The sequence below is a fragment of the Odontomachus brunneus genome, unplaced genomic scaffold (genome assembly GCF_010583005.1).
Source record: "Odontomachus brunneus isolate Ranch 3 - 2012 unplaced genomic scaffold, Obru_v1 Obru_scaffold_008, whole genome shotgun sequence".
NCBI classification, from domain to species: Eukaryota; Metazoa; Arthropoda; class Insecta; order Hymenoptera; family Formicidae; genus Odontomachus; species Odontomachus brunneus.
Genome location: NW_022639458.1, coordinates 1,608,750 through 1,635,810, shown reverse-complemented (window position 1 = coordinate 1,635,810; position 27,061 = coordinate 1,608,750). Strand labels below are relative to the sequence as shown.

The window sequence follows — 27,061 nt, the reverse complement described above, 5'->3', positions numbered from 1 at the left end:
AGAGAGAGAGAGAGAGAGAGAGAGAGAGAGAGAGAGAGAGAGAGAGAGAGAGAGTGAAAGAGGAAGAGAGGTAGTAGAAAGAGACGTAAAATAGCATCGACGTGAATTTAATTTCGTTCGCACTTGGGCGATACGCATTGCCACGTTATCCGTTCTTCCCTTCCCTTCGTTCGTCAAACGGCCCCGGGAATCCGCGGAATTTTCGAGGATCGCGAAAAAAAGGGAGGGCTGCCGCGCGGGTTTGCTCCAAGTACATGGAATACAAAACAAAACTATCGCTTACGCGCTCCAGCATCACCATAAATCCCAAGTGTATGGCTACGTAGGTCGTATTCGCGCGTGAGATAGTGCTCGGAGTGGAGAATGTATCAAAATCAGGCGCGAGGTTGCTTTATGGACGGGAACGCTCGTAAATACGCACTTCTGGTACTCCTGCTCGACTACGGAACGGCCGAGACTCCGGCAGAAACTGCCTGGATAGGTTAGGCGATAGAGAAAGGGCTACGAAATAGCTTCTACGGGATGCTAATAAAAGATAGAACTAACTAGATAAACTCGCGCGGACGATACTGCCTCTCTCTCTCTCTCTCTCTCTCTCTCTCTCTCTCTCTATCTGTATCTATCTATCTCTCTTTCTCTCGCTTGCAGTTACGTCTCCATTGTTTCGGATATCGTCGTTTTCTGACCGGCGTCGTTGAGAACAATTGATTACCGAAACGTGAGACAGCCAGAGGCCGACTACGAGTCCGATTTTAGTTTCTTAGGTTCGGCTGCAGCAGCTACGGCCGGCCTGCGCTAATCGTGATTAATTTCCGACTAATGAATTTCCTTTGCTTTGTCTACTTTCTCATATAAAGCGAAAAAAGGCATCGCGAGTCGTCAATTCGGAATTATTCGAAACGCGGTCTTCCGATACCTGAAACGTCGCGACCGCATCGTAACTACCGTTTAAACACGAAACCTCGGGGAAACAATTCCATTATATCGCGAAAAGAAAAAAGTGTGTAATTTCGTAATTACGTCCTGACCGTATCTTGAAATGGTCAGCGGTATAAATCGCGCTACGGGAATCCATTGTGCGAATATTAATACAAATTTTTATTATTTTTTTTATCTTGGAAAAAAATCTCCTCTATCGGAAAGTAATTACATACTGCATAATATATAAATGTATCTAAACCGGAATCAGCGGATAACCCTTGTTTCTGTGTGTTCCGATGAAAAATTTGCGCTCCGTGTTTAAAAATTAATATGAAATTTTTTATTACTTTTTATCTCGGCAAAAAATCTCTTTTATTGCAATATAAAATAATTACGTATTTTATAAAAAAAATTTTACGGGGAAACGGGATACGTTACGATCCGGCCCAAAATTGAAAAAATTGATCGTATATTAAATATTGTCCGCTCGATTGGCTCGCACGGCGCGCGAGTCCGACCGGCACGATACCGAGTTGGTGTGCCGATAAAATCCCTTCTAATATCGATTGCAGAAGATAATATCGAAAAACAGGTGCGCGGCACTTATGGTTGGGAAGAAAAACGTCTTGGCATTCGCGGGGCGTTAAATGAACACGTGAGCTCGAACGCGCGACTCTCAAACGATGACAGTTAATAGATACGAACCTTCGACGAGCGTTCTGCACGCATCACGTATGTAGTGCACGCGTTTACACGCACGCTCTCCGCAAAAGCGGAGTAGATTGACATTTTCAATCGCTCACGAACCGTTATTAAAACGTCATGTACACGGACGAACGGCCGTCGCTTGACGGGAAAATTTGACTTACTGGATCTCGCTGTCCCCCGATTGCCTGGCCTGCCTACCTTGCACGACTGTATTTTGCTTCAATCAATTACAAAATGTTGGCGGCCGGCTTAACGACAAACGCACCGCGATGCGTGATAGCGAGACTTGATAAGTCGCGGTTGACAAGAGATGGCGGTGATTATCAGGTAGAAGCTGCTCGCGCTTCTTGCGCTTCTTCCGTCGCGATAAACGCTAACAACCCGTGAAGTACAGGGCTCGAATAGATATTGATCGTTTGCGCAAATTATTTTCATGCCGCTACACCTGGCACTTCGTCAGAGACGGCAATTATTTACACATATACGGCAGTTCGTAGTCGTTCTTAAATAAAAAAAAAGGGAAAATGAAATATAGAAAGAAGAATGTTCTCGTAGAGTTCGCCAAAATTATCCGTGTGAGCCATTAGTTAAACCTTAAAACATATAAAACGTCATGTTGATCGATACTTTTAAAAATTTCACTTTAATTCGCATAGTTAATAAAGTTTTTAGCTTGCCGAACACATATTTAACATTTTTTATACTTTATAGTTTTTATTGAATTATATGTCAGCATTAATCGCCATTCGTTTGTGACGATGATTTTACACGCTTTTGATTCTTCTTGTGACGAATGCGCGTCTCCGTAGCGCGTTCCGCGAAACGCTTCAATTAGCACATTACGTCAGAGGTCCGAATACCACGATGTCGACAGTCAATGAAGTTCCTTATTATAATACTCGTAGAACGAGTCTAAACTCCCATTCTCAGCGAGTGATCGACCATCTTGTACGCACCCGAGAGGACAATCGTCCGCAGGATGCGTTCGCATCGAGGGTACTCTAACGATTCCCTGAAACGTTACCCCGAGCGATTGCTGCCCGATTCAAAGCAGCCTGCGGAATTCCCTTACGAGCCGTAGAAACAGTTATACTCTCGGCAGTATGGACGGGAAGAACGGATCGATATTCCACGATCGAAGTCGCGCATTTAACGCATAACGTGGGGAAGACCAGAGTTAGATAACACATTTTTCAAAGTTTCAACTTCTCAGATAACTAATTGTTGTAATTGATTATACAAACATGATAGAGATAATTTTTTTCTGTTTTTATGGCCATAACGATCCTGTAAATTGTGTATTTTGTTTTTTGTAATTTTTTCTGTAACCGAAATACATAACGTCGACAACGTAAACAATTTGCCTCGGTTACAGGGCAAGTTAGCTAATAACTCGGAATAGAAGATGGCTATATATAAAATATGTATCTTGAAGATGCATCCTGATAAGAAGTCACCCCTTATAAATCTGTCAGCCCTTAAATAGCTAACTTTACCTCATCTGTTCGTATACACAATTTCAGTCATTTCATGAATGAATTTTCTTTTTTTGTTATCCGAAATAGTGTATCGTACACACTAAGAAACTTCATTCTAGCTAATAATATCTCACTTGAGTTTATTCATTCACGATGGAGAATATTAATACGAAATTTCGGGACACTTGAACATTTATTTAACTGCTTCTAAAAATCACTTGTTTTCTATTTTTAATTGTAATATTATTCTAATTTTAATGAGAGAGGGAGAGAGAGAAACTCATAGAAAAATGTTCTAAAAGAAACATTTTGCGATTTCGTTTCCACTGTTTGCCTCACGATAAATGCATAAATAAAACACATGGCCAACTAGATCCGGTTTGCCTACGATTCCGCGCTTATTTATCGCCTCGTGACTACTATCGAAAAATTGACCTGATTCTGAAAACGTATAATTAAACGACACATATGAGATAAATCATTTAATGAGCTACATAAAATGTGACAACGATGTGACGATTTTTCGCTCATTCCATGTCTCATCATATACGATGAATATTAGTACTCTAGAGAACTAACACACAATAAATATATAAAATTAAAATACTTTTAGTTTCTCGTTACTTCGCAGTTCGCGCTACTCGACGCACGTATAAACGGCTATCCGTAATCAATAATTTTTTAATTTTCGTTTAATGCCAACACGCACGGTAAATTTCGTAGCGGCATGTTACGCGTGTATTCGGATTTCCTTTAATTTCATACTTTATATACGTTGTAATTTTTTGCATAATTTCTCGAATGTGCTGAAAAAAAATATGAAAATCAACTTCGAACGCATCGCGTCCGAGATGATCTCTCACACTCATGGTACAATGGCGAGTGCTCGGGCAACCTGCATTTTCTTAGAATGTGTATGCCATAAAAGAGGAAGAGCGGTGTACAAGTTTCGGACACGTATCGTATGTGTCGTCCTCATGCTCGGCGTTAGTAGGAGGAGGAGGAGGAAGAGGACGGCAGGATGCAGGCAGCCCGCGTGAATGCAGGGAGCAAGGTGTTAGTCCGCACGGAATTTCCTACGCTTGATGCCGGATACGAGGCTTAATTGCACCGCCACACAATGTAAATATGCCGCGTCAGTTAACCGCCGTCTGTCCACGTATACGCACGCGTAACACGCACGCGCGCGAACAAAACCGGCCACTCTGTCATCTACGGTAATGCCAGTGTGTCATCGCTCAGCGGTGTGTTATCGTTCGTTTATGAATTCTTGCGAGCGCTCCCGTCCGCACAACGCTATCTACAGAGCGTAAGATTGTCAAAAGCACGTGCGTGAATAGATTAGGCCAAACTGAATAAAAAATTCCTCTACTGTTTCTCAAACAATTAAAGTTTCGTAAAATTTCGTCAACAATGGCTGAGATTTACCATTGTTTCTTAACGACACACATACGACACACAATACGTCGAAAATCAATCATCTAATCAATATAAGTTACTCGCATCATTATTATGCCTTCAGGTATCATCCGATAGCCACTGTTACTAACGCAAAAAATGACATAATAATATCAACTAAATCTCAGTAACTATCTCAGACTTAGCTAAAAGGCTAATCATTTTGCTGTCATTGCTACGAGTTGAGTATCACGGATAAAATGCATTCGCTGTGAGATACAAATTTATTAGCTGAAATTAGAAGGGCACATTTGTACAAGTAGCTGAGAAAGTGGTAGTTATTTCTAAATATCTTACAAGCGTGAATTGAGCATTCAACTCTGTAAGGAATTAACCTTATGGAGCTTGTACTACCACTTCTTACACACGAGTATTATATCGTCAAACACCTCTAAGAAGCATGTTATTATTAACCTGTAAGTAGAAACTAACAGATCTTATCTATAGTTTTAATTAAATTAACAAGAAAATTGCGAGAAACAATTTTTAACTGAATTGTATTTTTTGTGATATCAAAATTTTATATATAATGTTTTATATATATATATATATATATATATATATTGTTCGAAATTTATATAATTGCGCGTTATATCATATGTAAATAATATATAACAGACCTATCAATTGGAAAAATGGCATAGCCTGTAAAGTAGACAACTCACAATCTAAAGTTTCTGGTTCGAATACCACTTGCGTAAAGGCGAATTTTTCAAATAGAATGTAAATTTAAATAGCTAATAAATTTAGCTTTAGTAGCAACGACATTAGCTGTCTTTATTTTAGATGATACATCTGCGTGTAGGAAGCACTCACGCCTCAGCCATTTTCGATGAGGCAGAGCTTATACCACGTATTGATTTGTCTACGTCATCATTTTCCATTAAGATCTCGAAATTTTATGTAATTAGATCAGAAAAATAATAGAGAAATTTTTTTAAAATAGAGGGATTTTTGAGAAAAGGTAGAGAAATTTTTCCTCTACCTGTGTGTACACACGTTTTTGATAATCTCGTCAAACATCTTGTATACACCTGTATACAGGTGTATCTTAATCCCTGTAGCAGGCTAACGTTTAAATCTACCATGAGCTCGCCCAGCGGATAGTTACACCTCGGTCCGGAGATACAGATAATGCCTGTTTACAGATATCGGTCGCAAACACACCTATATACACTTGTTTAACGGATGATTTTTGCCACTACGACCTTATCGATCGTCCCGAGTATTATTTCCCCGTTGCGTGCTCTGTATCGTTACGTCTTGTCGTGTTGTGTGCTCGCGGGTTAAACGCATCGTCCAAAACGGAAATTCGCACGTAAACGGATATTATTGCCGCTCGTATTCACGCAGAGGGGTGAAATTATCGAATTTTGTCGACGATCCGGCTAATTATCAGCCCCCAAACGCATGAAAGGGCGAAACACCAGATTTGTGCGTGGCGCGTGAAATTTCTTTAGCTGGCGCTCGTTATTATTTTAGCCACTAACGTCTGTTACTTCCGCAGAACCAGCGGACCAGCCGGAGATCGTACCGGCCACCGTATTCCTCTTTTCCTTTCCGCAAGGCACCGATAGAGAAACGCAAACAGTATGCACGGTGACCTCGCCGTAGGAAGTTTCTAATCCCTGTGGCGGGCTAACGTTCAAATCTACCATGAGCTCGCCCAGCGGATAGTTACACCTCGGTCCGGAGATACAGGTAATGCCTGTTTACAGATATCGGGGCAAACATTAATACAGAGTAGTCTCGGCGCACACCGGAGGATTATATTATTCTTGGGCAGCCGAACGGTCACTAACTTCGCAATGAAATTCATCCTCCAGGCACGAAGATTGTTTCCATATTTGTTCTCTGTTACGTAACGAACACTCTGCAACAACCATAAATGGATTCGGACGCGATAACGAAGCTAATTCACAAATTAATTCCACTATTTATCTCCTAATGTTGAATTTTGATTGAAATGTTGCAAGTCCAAAGGGATACTTATCGCTCGCATTCTGTTTTATTAACATCAAGCTCGGAATTTCCGAGCTAAATTTTTCCTTTTATTGTCAGTACTTTGCAATTACACGGACAATACTTTTGGATCGAATTCAATACGTCGAAATTTTACGATTGCATAAAGGTGCATAGCGACCGCCTTCGATGCCAACAAATCTATTTCTTATCATTCGTCTTCCGTCCCTTCGAACAAGGTCCTTGTCCACAGACGAAGGATCGACAGTGACAGTCCTGCCTCTGAAGAGCGACTGGGTGGTACCGACGCGACGCACACTCGTGCAGTATCATCCCTTTCAACCCTGTACTTAGGGTGACCATCTCATTTATATAGTAAAACAGAGTCGCGCAATGGTGAAGCAGGGACGGGAGTTGAGTTTGTTTGTCGAGCAAACGTTTGCCGACGACACCGCCGGACACTGGTGCCTAGCTCGCTCTGGTCCTTGGTACAAGTCTGTCCGGACCACTGGAAGTGGGTATAGGGTGGTGGAAGGGGTGGGGATTTAATACCATCTCCCAGGATGAACAGTGGTGGTCAAATAACTTTGCCAAGTGATTCCCTGCGACGGTATTAATGTGTCTGGCCCCTTCGGATTTCTGCTCCATCGCGAAATGTCGATAATCTGCGGATGGTATCTTTCGTAGGTCATCAAACGAACTGGACGATTCTACGGCATAAATCATTTCTCGCTCGCTCGTCCGCTTTGTTTGAATAATACTTGCTTGCGAGAGATATCGAGTAAATTCTTGTTATCGATAGCTTATATCGTCTTTCATCTTCTCTTTCATTTTTCGCAAAAGTAGATCTATTAGTATATTCACAGTTCCGTTATTCGTATAAAAGTACAGACCTTTATTCCGTTATTCGTATAAAAGTGCAGACCTTTATTCCGTTATTCGTATAAAAGTGTGATAGAATATCGAATAAATTGTTTAAATTTAGTAAAATATGTGACAAAGGGAAGTCACTGGCGTTCTTTCCGAGACACCGTGCGGCAAAGTTTAAACATGTATGACGGGCCGCGAAGATTCAAGATTCCATTCGTCTTACTCCAAGATCCAAACATCAAGGTCGTAAATCCATCAATAAATCCCTGCGCCCTCCTCACGGTGACCACATTTGCTTAGGGATAAGAAGCAAAGACAAGCACACGGGGGCGGAGGTGTAAGTCTGTAGGGCAGTGAGGAATGGCTCGGTCTAGCGGGCCTTTAGCCCCGGCTTAGCATGTACTGGAAACACCATCCCCTATCCTTCGTGTCGGGGCCAAGTTATACCCGCAAACAGTCGTACATTAGTGCCTGCAGGAGTCCTGCAGGATTTATAAGGGGCGCCCGCGGGCACACGGGAGACTATGCGGCCGTCTCCCGATGGTTAAAACTGGAAGAGACGAAGCGTAGGCAGGGATATGAGAAAGCGAAGAGATCCGGGAAGAGGTCAGTCGACAAGAGAAGAGAGGCAGAGGGAGAGACAAAGAGCTTCGCGAGGGGTCCACGAGAGATTCTGGGTAGCGGCGTGCCGAATATTTGATTAAAACGAGCTCATCAATCTCTTTGAATTCGTCCTCGCGACATTATTATTCAATCGTACGCGATTCAATCGTACGACCGAGTATTTTTCGCGAAAGCCGCGCGTCTTATCAACATCTCGGACGGACCGGGAACTCATTCTGACATTAGCGAGTCAAAGTCTAATACCTCCTCCCCTCCTCTTCCCTCTCCTCGACTCTACGACCGAGTGTTTCCCGTTACCGCGCTTTAACGAGCAATTGGCACACGCCAGAAACGGACGAAACATCAGGGACGAGCTCGAACTCGCTTCTGGAGTCTCTAAGAGTTCCATTCGGTACGTGAGCACGTCGCCAGAGGGTTGGATCGGCCCCGCGAGCAAGTCGACGGAGGGGGGCTCGGTGAAGGGGTTCGGTCAGGGCCGGCCAGTAGAGTGAGAGAGAGAGAGAGAGATAGACAGAGACAGAGAGAGAGAGAGAGAATGGGGCGGTGGGTGGTGTAGCCAGTGGTCAGCACACTTGGCCGACCCTACTTCGCTAACTAGTTTAATGATATATGTTGAGCTACAAGCGCCTTGATTAATCGTTAACTAATGTTGGACCTCGTAGTGCAGCACTACCAGCACCATCGCCAGGCAGCACTGAGGCACGCCGGGGTGGGTTGAGAGGGGGTGGTGGTAGAAGATAGGAAGGGTGAAGGTTTCCACCGCAGCAGTCCTTACCCTCGTCGAATCCACTGCTCGTGAACTCGAGCATGGCCAAACAGAAATCTAATCTCACTCAACGTATAATTTGATTTATGATTCGCGGCCGCGTAGTAACGAAACGAGAAAAAAAGGGTAGAAGTAGGTAGGCAGGCAGGCAGGCAGGCAGGCAGGCAGGCAGGCAGGCAGGCAGACACGCAGGCAGGCAGGAAGGAAGGAATGAAGGAAGGAAGGAAGGAAGGAAGGAAGGAAGGAAGGAAGGAACGGCCAGTTCCAAGGCGTCGATGCAATTTGTTGGAGTGTCCGTCGTCCGTGAGGAAAAGGGTGCGCGCGCGGAGTGCTCACGCGGGGTACGTACGCAAATTTACGTCTCGCGAGAGACGTCCCAAAACCCTCCTCAGCCTCCTCGAATTGAATTAACTCGGCGTCTTCCCCCAACCATATTCCTGAGCTCCACACGTGGAACATTGGTCATCCCTAATTCGCTTATGGCCCTCGATCAATTAAGTCGTCGGCCATTCGCACAAATCCCAGTGACCCTCCTCCTCCTCCTTCTTCCCCGCTAGACATCGTGTCGTGTACTTGTTCCAAGATAAAGCTCTCTCGCCACGCTTCACACAAATCGCGCGCGCCATGTCTCATGTCGTTACATCATTGTGTTCGAATTAGTATTAGTAGCTTCTCTCTTTTATCTTTATAGATGATATACAAAATATCTTAACGAGATATATTTGAAATATTATCGGGAACCCAATCTCTGATTCAATAACATTTCGTTAAAAATTAGATTACACATTGTATTATAAATTATACGAATGATGGAAGAAAACAAATTTCTCCGAATATAAAACTTACAATCACTATCGTTCGAAAGCGACTGACAAAAATCCGATACGAGGGCGATGTTTGATCAAAGCACGATCGCTGATCATAATGCGAATGCATATCGGACGCATGCGGTTAACGTATCGCGTGGCGTTACGTGGATGTTTCGCGTGGCAAGAGGTGCAACGAAGGGGGTGGCTCAGGGATGCAAGACACCGTGAAATTACCAGCAGAGTCTCCCATCCCCGGAGGGATGGGTGGGCGGCGGAACGGACTCTGTCCACTCCGCGCCCTAGGAACCGCCGTCCAGGCGGGTATTTGTCTTGTCTCCTTGTTTATGAGATCCAACATTGTTATTTGGCACCGCACCGGGGAGTTCTCCGTGCCGTGCGGCCGGTAGTTTCCGGCGAGTTTCCTACTTTAAAAGGCCGTGTCCCGGTACGCGATTACGCTCTGACTTATCCGCGGTTCTTCCCGCCCCGCGATCGCCTTTAATCAAGCTCCGTCTGGACACTCGCGAGATACGGTTAAACTTCCTCCCGACGTGGCAATGGCGAATGTAAAGTTCTATGGTGTTTCCGCTGTCAGTTACGTGTAGAATTCAGTTTTCCACCACGGAATCGTGTATACTTTCGATCGGGAGGAAATCTTAATCTCGATAGTCACCAAAATCTTAAAGCTCCTGGATACTCAACCATATTGAATCGTGACATCAGAGGCGGGAAATGGCGTGCTGAAAATTCTTGCGTGTCTTTTTCAAATAAAAAGATACTTGAGTGGAAGAACTCTACAGATCGCTTGAGCTTATTTGAAAAGTGCCCCGAAAACTATCCTCATCTCTCATCAGCCAATAAACAGCTTACCGTCAACAACATTTTATTATAACATTTTATACCTTAATACCGTCAGTATTACTTTTTGTATTCATGTTAATTGTTGCTCAGACTTAATTTATATATACAATAAAGCAGTTTCTAGTTTTAATTTTTAATTCTAACATTAATGTGACATGGTCATGAGAAAAGGTAGAGGTTAAAGAGAAAGGTTTTATTTCATATTAATTTTACAACTATTTATTGACTGTCAAGGGAAAAGAATAGTTTTCGGACCATTTCACAAGTATGTTCAGACAATCTGAAATATTCTCTCATACAAATATCTTTTTATTTAAAAATAGCACACAAGAATTTTAAGCACGCGTTCTTTCGTCAACAGTTAAGATTCTATAGCGAGGGGCCAGAATCTTTATATGTGAAATTGAACTTGTCACAAATTTATCGCTTCCTCCAAGTCTTAGGTGGTACTTAGAAATTTTCCCATAATACAAGAACAATGATCTCGCTTTACTGCGTTGGAGATTTATGCTTGCAAAATGGTTTGCACACTTTTTATTAATTGAAATTGCAATACTTTATGTTGCCAAAATTATCACTGCTGACGTTCACTCAACACATTGTCACGTTATCTTATTTTATAAAATAAATAACCATTACTTAAATAATATTCTCTTACTTAAGAATAAACTCTTCTTTATAAATTCTTATTGTCACACTCTGTATTGCGACTCTGCATTGGCTGCTGTCATAACGGTTTATTGCGCATGCATATCAGCTCTTAGAGCCATGACACACAAGAAAACGTAAGCACTGAGACTTAAAGCAATAAGAAAATTGACCAATCACAATCAATTATTCTTGAACCATGAGGGGAATGATCGACTGTGGTTGGTCAGTTTGCTTACTGTCTAAGTTTTACTGTTTACGTTTTTCTATGTGCTCCCTTTCTGAATTGTAATAAAGCGCTGCAAAGTTCCATATGACAAAAAATATGCAAACCGTTTAGCGACCGAGCGGGCAATTCTTCTCGTTCGCGCACTTAATCGCGACATTGCATTAGCGTATTACGCGCGAGCTATAATAAGGAGAGCGATTCATTCAGCGTGCTTAAAGCGCTCTTAATAATGACCGAGGCGCTATGGAATCTTACCGAAGCATTATCGTTATAGGCTAGGCTGCATTTTCAATTAAATATATCCGACACGATCACGCGGCATCTTATCGTGAGCGCAATACGTTCTCCATCGCGCGACGAACATCGAACTGGTTTCGGACAATGGCACCATATACGACTAAACGAATTGCAATTACGTTTCCGTTGTGCTTAGCGTTGCTCGTCGCAAGATACTGTTTTAAATCAGCCGAGATAATGTTATCCGCCTCGTTCTACCCGGATTATTTCGATTTAGGGACAGGCTATCCCTGGCCTCCTTCGTGGAGTCCGTGCGTGTTTCGCCAAAGGTAAAACGAAAACCGCGAGTTAGCGCAAGTACCGATATCGGGGATAATGTCGCCGAGCGAATATCGACGAGCGGCACGGCGGCGAGCGCTGATGAGACGAATGCGATTAAAACGAAACAGCGGCGAGGGGAAAGAATGACAACGCTGAAAAATAACGATCCTCCCGCGACGGGGAACGAATTGTGCACGTCGCGCCGCAGCATCGGGGAAGATCACGTGAGATTTTCTCACGATACCGGGGCAACGGTTGGACGCGCTCGCGGAGCGCAGCCGGGTCGCGTCAGAGGATCAGGCTTTTAATCAATGTTTTCTAGATGAATTCTCAGAATCTCGTTAAGAGAAGACGATCCGCAGTTAAATCAGTATCGACTGAGAGCCGCTAGGACGTAACCTAACGTAATGCAACGTAACGTAACGCAGCGTACGTGCGTCCGCAGTAGTTGTGATTAGGTGCGCGAGCTGCGCTACACGCGACTCACGTAACGCGCGTTAAATGACCACGAAGAAACGCGTTTCCTCCTTGGCCGCAGGATGCGCACGGCGATCGTTTCGTTTGATCGCTTGACGGCATATCCGCGAGCGAATTAAATCCGTTTAAACCGCATTATTCCTTTAAAAGCGTACGCGATAAATGCGTTTGTTACAAAAACTCGTCAGCGGCTGTGTCGCGACGGGAGCGGAGGGAGGACACGAGGAAGGGAATTATAGAGAAAGAGAAGGAGGAAGAAAGAGAGACAGAGAGAGAGAGAGAGAGAGAGAGGGAGAGAGAGGGAGCGAGAGAGCGTTGCGTCGGAATCGCATCAGGGTAGAGATTGAACGAATGACACCGTGAGCAAATTTCCGCGATCGGTGGAACGGCGAAAGCGAGCGTCACCCTCAAAGAGCGTCCGGCAATTAATTTTACAAGGGCGCAAAAGGAAGCAAAAAGTAAACAGCTCGGCGCGCATCCCGGGTCCATCGTCGCGACGATGGGTTTTATATCTCCGCTAGTTGTCAGGCCAACGAGTTCTGCCTCGTTGGCCACCGCGTATAATGTCCACCGTCAATATAAGCTGTCGGATGCTTTTTCCTAAATTGACAGATTTTCAATTTAATCAAGTTCCAATCTAATGGAAAAATGCCCGATCTATCGGTTGCGCGAGTAGGTGCGCGCGTACGTGTGAGTGCGTGCGTATGTGTGTGTGTGTGTGTGTGTGTGTGTGTGGCGATGGGGGTGGCGTACACATTGGGAGAATGTATGGCTGACGCGCGCGGAGGGGCCAGGTTGAAATAATACTTTTATGTTTAATCGCAATCGAGGAGTCTACCCGGCGACGACGCGGAACCACCCGGCCGATCTCCGAGATTAATCTATTGATAAACATTCCATCACTCCACGAAATACCAAGCGGGAGAAATAGACGAGCTATCGAGCGATAGAATATCTCGGCGCTTTACTCTTTTTACTTCTTTCACCTTTTTTCATTTCCCCTCTTTCCCTCCCGTTACCGCACTCGTCGTTCTGACCGCGTTGCTTTACGGACGGTCGCTCGTCAAACGTTCGTTTTTATTAGCTAAATCTTTTGCGACAGCAAAGCATTATCATGCGTCATAAAACCGTGGATTTTTCAATGGCCGCGCGACCGTGATCTCCCTTTTCGCTTCTCCTGGACCTCGCCGATCGGCGCCGCGATCCGCTTACACTGGCCCGTGTCACATTATCAAAAATGTTTTGTCTCGTGTCGGGAAGTGCAGCCGATCGGTTCGCGCCGATATCTACCGCATCGTCGTTGGCTTATTACACGGTCCGAGAACGTCGTTACGTCGAGCATAAACAAAATCGTAATGCGACGCGATAACCGAATTCTTTACGGTTGATCAAGGCATCTCAAAAGTGCCACGGCACGGTCACGCCGACGACTTCCCGTCGTTGGATTCTAATCGACGACCGCCGCAGGTGACGTGTGCGGGTCGTCTCTCGGGCGCAACAATAATCATAATAATTGTGAAATTCGATCGGAATGCAATCGAGTCGGTGAAATGAGCCACCGAGGTAATGAGATCCGATCCATCGGCGGGACCAGGGCGTTCGCGGCTCTCCTGAATCGTTTGCCTTCAATCACTTTCTTGACAGATGCATTTACGGCCGGGACTGGTGGCCATCAAGCTGGAATGCGCCTTAAGGCTGGTTATACGGCGTATCGATCCATCGGACGGTCAACGTGCCGGATTCAGCTACGAGAAATTTGCGTCTTCGGGTTCGAGAGGGTCTCTCTGGATAGGGTCGCTGCTTCTGTGGCGAAGCTGGAGATGGTTTGGCGGCTTCTCTCGTGTGACCGACGAAATCTTCGGGGCCACGAGTGGAGGCGTATTCGTGACGGCGCATCCGTTGGCCGTTTAACGATTTCCGGTGCGCAAATGTGTTCGTGAGATACGCGGATATTTGCATATAGATGCACATTACTGCGGTTCTCGCGGATGTAAAGAGGGTGCTTGATCCGTTTGCACTTGCCCGCAGTCGCGTGATATTCGTATTTTTGTACGAATCCGCTGCGGGGGAGAAAGGTAGGCAGCGACGAAGCGTCACATTTTCTTTGTCAGAGTCTCTTGTATCTACTTCTCGATGAATCTTAACGTGAGAGGATATATCGTGCGATGCCTCTTTGCGTTTCCTTCAGCATGGATCTTTTTCAATGACTTCGTTAATAACTTTTTGAATGCAAAATCTTGCAAAATCTTAAAAATTTACTTCTTTGCATTATTATTGTGTTTGCTAGTGTTGTTGAGTATCTACTTCCCTGTCGCTAAAGAAAGACTCCCCATGATTAAGGCCGCCTTGGAAGACCCAGAATAAGGATAAATGTCAAGAATATAGTTTAGCGCAACGGAATGTAGTATCTTTAAATAGTTACAACATTTGTATAGTACGTAATTCGAGCTATCATTCCGATATTTCCAGATTAATTATCATCCATCTTTAAAAATGTAATATTGTTGAGATCTGTGGTCTGTTCTTTTCAGCTGCACTGCTAAACTGATGCAATAAGTTAAAGTGAAACAAGTATATCTTTTCTCACTCCAACTTATTGCACCAGTTCAGCAGTGCAGCTGAAAAGAACAGACCACTTGATTTCCCGAGCTTGTTACATTTTCAGTAGCTCAAATTGCGTGCTATACAAATGTTTTTACCGTTTGAAGATGCTCTTTATTCCGTTGTACTAAAAAATATTCTTAACAATCACCTTCATTCTGAGTCTTCCAATGTAACTTAACCTTTGGAGAGAAACGGCATTAAGGGAAGTGTCGAAAATACGCTCAAAGATTCCTTAGTTTATGATCGTCAAATGGAAGTACAAGCAGAAACTGAAACTCCGCGCGAATAAACTCTCCGTTAAAATCGTCGCCAAAATGATTCCGCTAATAACCGGCAAATCGGTTGATTTCGCGCGAGATTCATCCATCCCGGATTCATCCCGGAAAATTGACAGCTTTTCGACAAAGCTTGTACACGAATTACGTAATACACGATGCCATATCGAAACGATGATCGATCGCGTCGTTGTCGTCGTCGTTGTCGTCGAGGAGGAGGATTTCTATTTCTCGTCGGCGCTCGTCTCACCGCAGAAACACGGACGGGCATTATTATTCGCGTCCTGCTAGGTACACCGGCAGCGCGATCTTTTCTTTTTGCGCCGAGCGCGGGATAAAAACGTCCTCGTTCTTTTGCGCGTAAATTGCACGCTCCCTTCTCAGACGCGCGCGTCGAGCATTAAGTCCGTGCGTGGAGTCCGGCGTGGATCCTGTGTTTGCCGAGGGGATAATAGTGTAATGGATGGACAGGGACAACGAGCCAACGGGACGAGACTGCCGTTTTCGAGAGTCTAGTGTCCGGCTGTCGTCGCGTCTAGTTCGCGCGGTTGTTCTCCTTTGCCGCTTAATTGGCGTCATTGTCGAATTCTTCGTAGAGTCTAATTCTTTGCGCGAACAATACGGCCACGTGGCTCGCGTTCTCTCGCAATTAAAACTCGTGCGGCGATGGGTCAGCAGTGCGATTAATTGTATCATTATCAATCAACTGCTTTTCGCGTGACACCAGAAATCCTCAACTCGCGACGCACGCTCGTTGTGTCGTCCACTGTGTTGGCCGTGACATTCTTCGACGCGCTAGATTCGCCCGCAATGCAAAAACAAACGTGGACCTTGAAGCTAATAAGAAGCGATTTCGCGGGGAACGTATTGGCAATAAGTGAGAGTTAATTGTCCTAAAAGGAAAGTAGACACGTTTGACGACTAGTAATCCCTAGCCGCTTGTTTGCTGAAGTTTCCCTACAGGCTAGTCTGATGTGCAAGCATCGACAAAACTGGTCCCTGTTCATCGAAGCTAGTACGTAAAGTACGTGCAAATATTTTCCGCTTTACGATCGTAGACTGAAAGAGGGAGAGAGAGACAGAGAGAGAGAGAGAGAAAAGTCAGGATTCTCCTCGTAATACTTTACCGCCTCATTCTAACGACTTTCAACTACCGTGCCACCACTTACAACTAATTTCACTACATGAAAAATAATTAACAACAAACTTATCGGTTTCATTAATAAGTTTTTGCTCACCTCGTCCGCAATCTCGCTAATCGAAGAGGTCCCTTGTAATCTCTACCGCGAATCTTGTTACTGCGTTTCTTCACGCTCGCGCGGCAAGCTGCGCGTTACAAATATCAATAAATTCACGCAACGTTAGCAGCGGTGTAATCATAATGGACGGTGCAATCAAAGTGGATCTGCTTGCGCCTAATATATTGGCGAGTGATTTCTCTGCGCGCTGAAAATTGCTAATCGAACAGGGCCATGATTGAGGGGCGAGCCGACGGCACGGTGGTGGTTATTTTATCCTAGAGTCCGCGGAACGCGGAAGTCTTTCGCGCAATGCTTAGGCAAATGTCGTTTGTGCAAAGAGGATCGCGTACCGTTGCACGGACCGTTAGAAACTTTGCCATTCTACCTCGCCGATTTTCCCACGGCTTTCGCCGTAACGGGTGCAGCCTCTATGCCAATTTCTGGTAACAAGGAGAACGAGACGTTACGTCGCGTTATGTGAGTACGCGAACATTGCGTAATCGCTCTCGCGAACCCGCTCGGCATCGCCGTTTGTTTGTTGCTCGATCATCTCTGATCGTCGCCAAAAATCAGCGTATTACGAAACAAACGTCTCTTTCTCTTTCTCTCTTAGTTCTCTTCGGTTCAATGCAGTACAGGCGTACTTATTCTTCTTAAAGGCATATACAAATTTGTACTTTGTACTTATGATTTTAGCAATTGTTTTTCATTTGATTTAAGTGTTAAAATCATGCGATTGCGTTGAAATCTATGTAGCTTATGCTAACGATTCGGATTTATAATTTTATTTGGTTATCATTTTGGTTTTATTAAATTTTCTTTTTACACCATCTGACTTGACAGGCGGATTTTCTTATCATAACATATTGTAAACTTCAAGGATTTGTTGGAACCTAGAGTATCAATAAACTTTATTTTTTTTTACTGTACTTTATTTTCCCCGAAAGTTTCGCCGGAAAAAAAATTTGATTGTATTAATGTGAAGTTCGGTTGTAACGAACGAATCAACGCGTTTTGGTTAAAAGCCACAGAATTTCTGCACTTTTTATGACTGAATTTTGATTCTTCTATTTTCTTTGACCAAAATACATTGCTTCGTTCATTACAACCACATTTCATGTTAATACAACCAAACTTTTTTCTCCGTATAGATTATATGGAAGAAGACGTATTGCGCAAGCTCCGGCGCGACAAACGAGATATCATAGCGTCGACCGCTTTATCCCCTTGCATAGAAGTCGCCGTCCGACACGCTTTGTTTTCTATGTTAATCGCGTATACAGGTCAGAGGGACCATTGGCCGATTTAGGTTGAGATGTGGCGTGGCATAGCTACTTAACCGTACAATTGGTTGTCATTGACACACAAAACCGCCGGTAACGAGTATGACTATCGCGTCGTCCGTCGTACACTTTATTGCTTCATCCAAACGAGTAAGTAGAGCGGTCGCTCGAGATGACTAACTGGCATAAGTAGCCCATCGGCATCTTGCGAAGTAATTAACCGCGCTCAAGCTGAAATATAATATCACGCCCAAGCGGCTTTGCATCCTTCGTTTTCGCTCGCGTGTTCTCGCGAGGAGTGCGAGTTAGAATTCAACGTCCGCGATATCAGTCTTTGGCACCGCCAAGGCGTAACCACCCGCGGGCAAAACTTATTGGGAACGAACAATCGAAAGCAGTTAGCCGATTTCCGATATCAATAATCAATGATAGAGAGAGAAAGAGAAAGAGAGAAGGAGAAGAGAAATAGAAAGGAACAGAGAAGGAGAAGGGAGGGAGAGAAACAGAGAGAGAGAGAGAGAGAGAGAGAGAGATTTGTGCGCTTACCTCGCTCTTGAGATTCAATGGCACATCGCAGGGGGCGTCCAGCTCTGCCTCCGCTTTCACCTGATGAGACAGCATACTGTGGCTGTGCCGGGGCGGTACGGCGGTCGCCAGCATGTTGGAATGCTGCAGATGCTGAAGACGAGGCTGGAGATGGGGCTGGTGGTGATAAGGCGGCGACAATTGGGTGTTCAGAGTGCGAAGATCAGCTGGCGGGGAAGCGGGCGCAGCGGTACTGCTCTGTTCCTCCTCGGCCGAACCCTCCGCCATGTCAGCCTTGCATCCCGGGGACTCGTAATCTGCAAATCGACCAAAACTCTCAGAGGACCGTTCTAATAGCTGGCGCACCGCCGCCGCGCAGCCTCCGGCACGACGCAATCCCATTATGGCGCGAATATAATTCGCGGTGTTCGATCGTCAATAACGCGAAACGATTGCGACACGGTAATACGGCGATCTTGTACTTTCGGACTGACGTCATCTTATAAATACGGAAACGCATAGATCAGCGCCGCGAGTGTGTTTGTGCAAATTTCAGTTTGATACGCGCCGAGAAACAGCCGTTGAGCAATAATCCGCGCGTTGCGCGAGGATAAATTGCACTGGAAGAAACAAGATAGCCTTACTTGAGTTTACTTTTTTCTTTAAGGAAAGCATAGTCCTTGTTAAAAAAAAAAATACTTTAAAGTACGAAGAGAATATTATAGTTTTTTCTCATATAAATTCTTTTGAATTTCTTATGATTTTAGTAAAGTAGGAATAGACGTTCACTAAATTCTGTCTTGCTAAGGAACAAAGTAAATTTTGCTGTAGATGTAGCAATTGTTAGAATGGCACATTTCAATTTCTAAAATATAAGTGACACATACAAAATAATAAATGTAATATAAAGTGAGAAAATAATTAATTACTATAGAATGTTGATTTATTCCTCGATTACAAAATTCTCAAAGTAATAATTTTAACTACAAAATTCTCTCTGGATAGTATGATAGAATAGAGAAATATAGGACTTTTTCCAGTGATTGAAACCAATTTGTATCAATCTAGTTTTTTAAGGATTAAATCAGAAAAAAGAGAAACGACACCCTCTGCTACCCCTATATAATATATAAACATGTTACTAATTAAACCGGTGTGGCGACGTGCGATGCCGCGCCAGCCGTATCGAACGGCAGCGCGTGCAGCTGTTAAGAATGCAGACACACTGGAAATTAGGAGGAGACCCGTTCATCTTCCGACTTCAAAGCAAAAACATTTGGTCGGCGCATCGCATCGGGTAGAAGGCGCGCGCTGCGATGCGGGGGAAGCGCCAAGGATAAGGAAGACAAGGAGAGGGAGGAGAAGGGTTCGAGAATAAAATCGCTGGCGCAACGCACGCTGGTCCGCAGGCATCCCGCGTTTATCCGCCTAATTATTTTTATCTAAGCGTTCAGTTAGTAAGAATTCAAGGGCAATGAAATCGCTGCCGTCTGGACACGCCGAGTCGGGTTCCCTCGCCGCTCTCTGTTCACGTCTTCTCCCTCCAGTACCTCCGCCGTCGTCGCCGACGCCACCGCCGCCGCCGCCGCCGCCGCCGCCGCCGCCGCCACCGCAGCCGCCCGCTTCGTCGCGCCGCGGCCGCCGTCGTATACTTGGTGAACGCAACTAATAACATCTGCTTCTATTTTTGCGCTGGCCCGAGTCCAGCGCTTTACTTTTTAAAAGCTGCGCGCCTATGACGAACGGCTGGATGGATCATCGAGCGGAAGCCCGGGCGTGGGGGGAGGGGGAGGGCCGGCAGTGAAACGAGCCGGTTATTCTGGACAAATTATTGTCAAAGGGCGAGAAAACACCTTCTGCCTGCGAGCTACTTTGTTCCTCATAAAAGGCGTTTTATAATGGCCGTCGTAAAAATATTTGATGCCATGCTTTAAAACGGCGGCGTGTTTATAATAAAGGCGTCAGGTCGTTGGATACCAAATAGACCGCTCACAAGTGCAAACTCCGATGTTAATGTCGCCTACTTCTACAAAATACGGGTATCCTGATACGTGTCCGTCATCGCACGATAACTCGAGTTCGTTCGACGGTGTCGCGAGGCAGCTCCTCGGGACGTCGCGCCAGGATGATCGGACGAGATTTAGAGGAACACGCCTCTTTTTCGACGAATACGCAGACTGTCGCCGATCGCGCTATGGCTTTGAATCTAAAGTGATTTATATTATGGCCTCTTGGACCATGAAGTGAAAAAAGTGAGTAAGATTTATCTTTGGGCACGAACTACATTGTCCACCTGCTCACGCATTATTTTGCCGTAGTGTTTTCTGCTCTTGCCATCGGTTACTTTAAATACTAAGAATTTGATACAACCGCAAAAATACTTGACAGTAAAATAATCACGGTAAAATTTATTTTTTTATCACTCTTGTTAACGGGGAGTTAACGAAAAAAATTTCCATATTTCCTTTCTTTTCCATTTTTCATTTTGCATAGCAATAATAGAATAGCTCATTTTCGAAGGAGGATATTATTTATTCTAACATCCGCCATACCTAAAATTATACTTAGCAGAATCTTATAATTTAGTCTCAAGGGAATTTTTTTAAAACCAGTAAGAGAAAATACTCTATCATATGAAAATAAAGAACTCTAGTTCTAGCGAAAACTTTTACTCAAAGAGTATTCTTTTTCTGATAAAGTAGACTGTTAACCGGAAATCTAACTTTTTCCATCCTTTGAATCAAGAGAAATATATTTACTTGAAATAGAACGCTCTCTTACGTACGATACAAAAGACGCGACAAGCAAGATTTGTATTGCAGATAAGAAACGAAATTCCTCTAACTTTAAGAATGTTGTGCTTATTTTCCTTTTGGCTTTAGAAGAAACCTTACTTCTTGAGGTTATATATAAGAGAATTTTGTTAAGGATGAAATTAAATTTTGTTGAGTGCATATTTGCTTGAAATCAATTAAAATGGCGGAATGTATCGACAGTATGTAGCGAAATGCAATGGCTGTGATCAGTTAAAAAGATCATGTCGATCATCACTGCGAGGCATCAATTTGCGCATCACACAATGAAAAGAAGCTTTGTCACTAATTAAACTGGTTAATAAATATTACTCAATTTTTGTGTCATGGGAGCAAATGGCAATAAACGAGTTGACGGTGAATTCTCGTCCAATGTCCGTCTCAAAAAGTCAAATTATCGTACGGTAATTCGATTCGCGAGCACTATACATCGCGAAAGGAGAAAAGCAAAACGTTCTCTCTGTGAACGCGCCCAATCGCCGATCGCAGGAATTCGAGCCTAGCGGTGGCGCGAGGGTTCTTTCGCAAAAATCACGGAGTGTTTAATTCCCGAACGTCTTTTCCGCCCTATAAGGACGCGCCATCCGAGCGGATTGTATGCAGCCCATCTTTTTTCCGTTTGCAGTCATTAATTTCCGTCGGAATCATATTAATCGCTCTAGGGCTGCGCCCGTGAAATTACTAGACGCTTTAACCACCGGCTGTCCAAACCGAATTCGTCCGCAGCGATTATTATATCGCGTTCTGAGGTCTAATGCCGGGTATTCCGAAAGCTAGCCAATTAGTATCGTCGATTTGGATGCTTTAATGAGAGTGCGGTTTCATTAGCGTATCGCATCGCCCTCACGGTTCGTGATTCGTGAAATAGAAGAGGAATTCTTAACCGGACGAAGATATCGCGACTGATTATAGCGCGATCGTTCAAACGTCACCACAGCCGACCGTGTCTGAAAATTGGTACCTTCGTCGTGCGACCTCGAAAAAATGCGCTCTTCACGATCGTGATCGTATAAATCTTTTGCAAAAGGGCAGAGTCTACCCCAAGGGTTCTTCTGGTAGTATTCGATGTACAAATTCGACCGCGAGGCATTCTACATTTCGGCAACATTTCCATTTCAGGTCAAATTTTTGATCCTGCTCTTGACCATCAAATACTACTTAAGATCTACTTTGATATACTTTGAAGTCAATCTTCTTTGATTTGACCTACAGCTTTCCCGAGAAGTCTTTTTTAGAACTTGAAAGTGGCATTTTGTGCATTTTCTATCACTTAGGGACGTTAAATAGGACTCTAGTTTCCATGTGTATTAAACATACACTTATACTTCTGATCTTTCAGAATATACAAGTATTAGAAAGTATAAGAGTTAAAAGTAAGGTTAAATTTCCATCTGGGTTTTTTGGACGCGGAATTTTGAATCGAAGGTTTGATCCTAGTTTCGACTTCAATGTTTCTTTTCACATCTAGTTTGATGCTATATCGAAGCCTATATCAACTTCTTTTGATCCTCCTTAACCCACAAATTTTGTCGAAAAGTCGTCTTTAGAACCTACAAGTGAAATTTTGTGTGTTTTCTATCATTTAAATAAAACTTTAATTTTCATGTATATTAAACATACATATATACTGATGCTTAAGAATATACACTTAATTAGAAATTCATCCCATGGTCCTCATCAGTTTGATCCCAATCAGTTATCTGATTTATATAAAGTTACCACTAATTATTTATAAAGTTCGAATCGTTAATAATCCTTATTATTAGTAAAATCCTGATTACCGTTACATAACTTATCAGAACGTGATAATATCATCTTCTACCAGATAATTGATTGAGCTCAATCTGATCAGAACCATGGGATAAATTACTAGTCAGGCAGACGTTAGAAAGTTCAGGTCGAAAGTAGGGCTAAAATTTAGGCTCGAGATTTTATATACTTTTACGTTTCCAAATTGCTCTTTTCTCTCTCTCTCTCTCTCTTTCTCTCTCTCTCTCTCTCTCTCTCTCTTCCTCTTGACATGATCGAGGTGTATCTTTCAGAATAGACAGAATAAATTTCATTCTACGACATCACTACTACGGTCCCCTTATTTGCCGGCCGCCATCTCGGTATCCCGCAACTTCTCTTCGGGAATAACCACTCACTGAATAGAAAATCCGTGCGATAGGACGCGCGATTAATACGCCAAAGCGATTGATATGAGAATCACTCGAAGACCTCCGGAGGCAATTAAAACCCGCGAATTACGCGCGACGCTGTCGTCCGTTGAGACGCGACGTGTTCCCGTACCTACCGCGCGAGGAGAAGATCTTTCCAAGCAGTGTCCAAGTCCACTCATCCATCCACCCTCCGGGTTTGCCTTCAGGCGACACCCGCCGTTTCCTGATTTTGTCCTGTTCCCTTACATTTCTCCCTGTCCCTTTTTCTCACGCCAGTCAAGCCGCGTCCTTCTTCCGCGTCGTCTTCTTAGCCCGCGGCACGCATCGCGATTTTGCATTATAGTCCTATAGCTGACATCGACGACAAAGATGACGACGACGACGACGACGACGACGACGACGATGGCGACGACGACGGCGACGACGACGACGACGACGACGATGATGACGACGACAACGTGGAGGCAGCGTCAGCGGCAGCGTGCAATTAAGGGGTTGATTGATGTTAATTCAAAGGGTAATTAAGAATGTTGCGCATAAAAATCCGGTAATTTATGGTCATTGGGGATAATTATATGTTGACCAGCTTGTAATTGCAAGCGCTCCATGGCCTATACCGCGCCGTATACGCGTCCAAGGATTGCGGGTAGCTACCTAGTGCGGCAATACGAGTGTTGGTGCTGGGTCGTCCGTGTGGTTGTGTGTGCGTATTCACGGGCGGGCTTCTCGGAGCGTGTGCGGGCGGGGATATACGGTCTCAGATCGCGGCTTATTATAGGGGCCAGTAGATAAGGTGGGTTTAGAAACAACCGGGCGCCTCTGGCCAGCAGCTAGTTTCTACGTAACGCCGGCATTCTCCTCTCTTGGTACAACGCCGCTCGGGGCTATGGAGGTGTGTATAAACCACCTAGGCGCTGGAGCTCCAAGGCGATTGCGATTTACGAGGCCGATTCTCCCGACCGTCAAGACGGCGGTTTTAGAATTCTAGGCCCGGTCCATTTCGCGGCGCGACGCGCAGATCGCGGCGCTGCGTGTTTGGGGTGCCCCGTGCGGTGCTCAAGTCGTGGCTATAAATAACTGGGCGCGGATAATCGCCATATGGCCGCGCTTGCAGCCGAACCACTGACCGTTTCTTCGTAGCCGCTGACGATGCTCGCGTTCGATTTCCTGGTACGAATCTATTCGCCGCGAGCTGCGAATTGACGTTTCCAAAGCCCGTCGTTTCTCGACGTGGGCTGATCGCGACCTCGTTCGGGAGTCCACCTCGCCGATAACTCGTCCCGACCGGAATAACGAACGGATAATGGATTGGACTTATTGAAAATCGGATAAAGGAGGGGGCCCGATGGTTCTCGATTCGGTGTAGGCCGAACAACAAGGTGAATATAAGCGTGTGGGCAACCCTCCTACTTAAAACACTGCCGATAAAACGATCCCAGCGGGACCAGTTGGCAACCGCCCATCGCGATATTGTCCTTGCCGGGCTCTCCATTTTTTCTTCTCTTTTTTCTCCGCACGATCCCGTAATCGAGCGGTCGCCCTAATGGCAACGCATAATTGCGGCTTTATGGCATCTAACCGAGCATTAACGCTAAAGAGAAGTAGGAAAGAAACTCGAGCGCGTCGTGAACGTGCTCGTATACGGTCGATCCGGATTACCCGATGCCGGTGCCCCGCCGCCGCACCGCGCCGCGTCGCGCCGCGCCGGTTTGCTACGATCGAGCAGTAAATGCAAAATAATAAGCGCGCGATAGATTAAACCGCCTCATGCCACCCTTCTGTACGCCGGCCTCGTCTCGCCGGCACGAGCAGGCATAATTAAGGCGAGCGTACAAAGAATCCACCGCCGCATCCGTGTTGGTTAATTCGCATCGACCTTTAACTCGCCTACATACATAGGCATATCGGCTAAGGTAATGGCCGTTTCGTGCGATACCATTCTGTCAGAAATCCGAGGGGCTTTGTCCCGAGTCACGAAACGCAAGGATTAAACTGAACAGCGCGTCGTTAATGCGACTGTGCGAACGCCGAGGCGTCGAGACCGCCGCTCCGCTTTCCGCGTGTATGTGTGTGTGTGTGTGTGTGTGCGCGTGAGCGTGAGTGCGTAAGAGCGTGCGCGTGAGCGCGTAACGCGCGCACCGGAGAGCGCGCGAGAGTGCCCATAAATCGGCGCCGAACGGGTTCGGCATCAGCGCGCGTTACCCAAGACGCAATATTTTACGCCCTTGTCGAAATTCTCGCGCTGCCAAACATTTTGCATTATTCCGAGGAGATTCTTTTTCGAGACGACGGTAATCGAAGGCTAATCCTGTGCACAGGAATGAGTTCAGCGTACGAAAATAAAATTGTATACGCGAAAAGCTTGTGACGCGCGGGCGCTGTGACGAGTGTCTCTATATTCACCCGTGTCACTTTAATCAGAAATGCGATTGCTCTGTTTTATTCAAGGAACAGTATTCTGACCACATTGCGCCTCACGAATTCGATAAAAACTGTCACTTTAACGCTGGAAACTTGGCACACCAGGCGCGAACGCGTAATAGCTTCTCCTGCAATGTGAATCCTCCGTAGGCGCAGGAAGAATATTTCATGTTTTACGGCGCCAGCGTCGTTGGGGTTTCGCCGGATAAAAAAAGTGTCAGCTCGCCGGCTAAATCAGAGCCCCGAGTGCATTAAACTCCGAATTACCACAAATAGAACTTTAACCGCACATGCCCATTATAATGGCACCCCCCGCTGAAGATGTATTTACGTACTAAACCGCCTTCGTGGCTCACGCTGAGTCGTCGGAATTAACATCTGGCCCAAAAACGTGCCGCTCGGTTCATTGGACCCCTTTTTCTCCTTCTTATGAGCGTACTAACCGTTTCATCACAAGTGCTCTCGATTATTCGCGGAACGATGCGCGCTACCGTTCGGTCCTGCGAGCTGTTCCGTTATTAAGAGGCGAATTAATTTCTGATGTATTTGTTACACGACTAAAGTAATGAACGGTTCTTCGCCAGAAAGTAAAACAACTTTGTTCCTCTGAGAACAAAGAAGTCTTCTCCCAATTTTGTATCTTGTAGTTCGCACATTACTGGATTGTGCAATAAGTAATTTTTGATTTTCCAGATAAGATGTAACGATCATATTTTTTTATTGTTATAATTTTAAGCATCAGTTTATGCGAAAGATGGCAGAAGACTATAAATAAAAAAATTACATATAGAGAGGAATTGCCGAAATCGTACTGGCCTCCTAAATTATACTTTATCACTTTTTTTATTATTATTGAGCATGAACGACATTTAATATGATAAAAATGAACGACATTTAATACGATAAAAATGAAAAAATAAATGAACAATAAAAAATAGAATTAAAAAAATTTCAGTTTATGTCTTACTTTGTGCGTGCTACATATATTTTAAAAAATCAAGTACGATTGATGATGTATGATTTAGGAAACCGATAGAATTTTGGCAATTTTCCCCCATATTGTTTTATCAAATTACAACAACATAAAAATACAGTCGTTTTATTTTATCTGAAAAATCCGCAATTACTTGTTACACGGCTCGATATATTAGGACCTTAACTTAGTTTCCGCCCGCAAATGTTAGATGGCAATGCAAACAGTTCTAGTAGTCATTACTAACGAAACAGGTAGTTTGTGATTAATTTCGACATTTCTCGATAACATTCAGTCAGCATACACAATTATTTTCCTAAACAACAATTTCTTTTGCTTTGTGAAAAATGGAACGCGATAAAGTGTTTTTTCGACATGTGCTTTTGCACTATTTT

General features: G+C 44.5%; 1 protein-coding gene across 6 annotated transcripts in view; it reads right to left on the bottom strand.

The window, feature by feature from the left end:
• Positions 1–27,061, bottom strand: part of LOC116854145 (POU domain, class 6, transcription factor 2) — a 158,176-nt gene that overhangs the window by 122,990 nt on the left and 8,125 nt on the right. For 4 of the 6 annotated variants that reach the window (XM_032835769.1, XM_032835771.1, XM_032835772.1 and 1 more), the window contains exons 2-3: positions 23,407–23,623; positions 18,319–18,614 (exon numbers count right to left, since the gene is read on the bottom strand). In XM_032835769.1, the coding sequence (XP_032691660.1) occupies positions 18,319–18,614; positions 23,407–23,455 (345 nt within the window). In that variant the 5' untranslated portion in view covers positions 23,456–23,623. The remainder of the gene's footprint in view (positions 1–18,318; positions 18,615–23,406; positions 23,624–27,061) is intronic. The other 2 variants (XM_032835770.1, XM_032835774.1) reach the window with 2 other exon arrangements.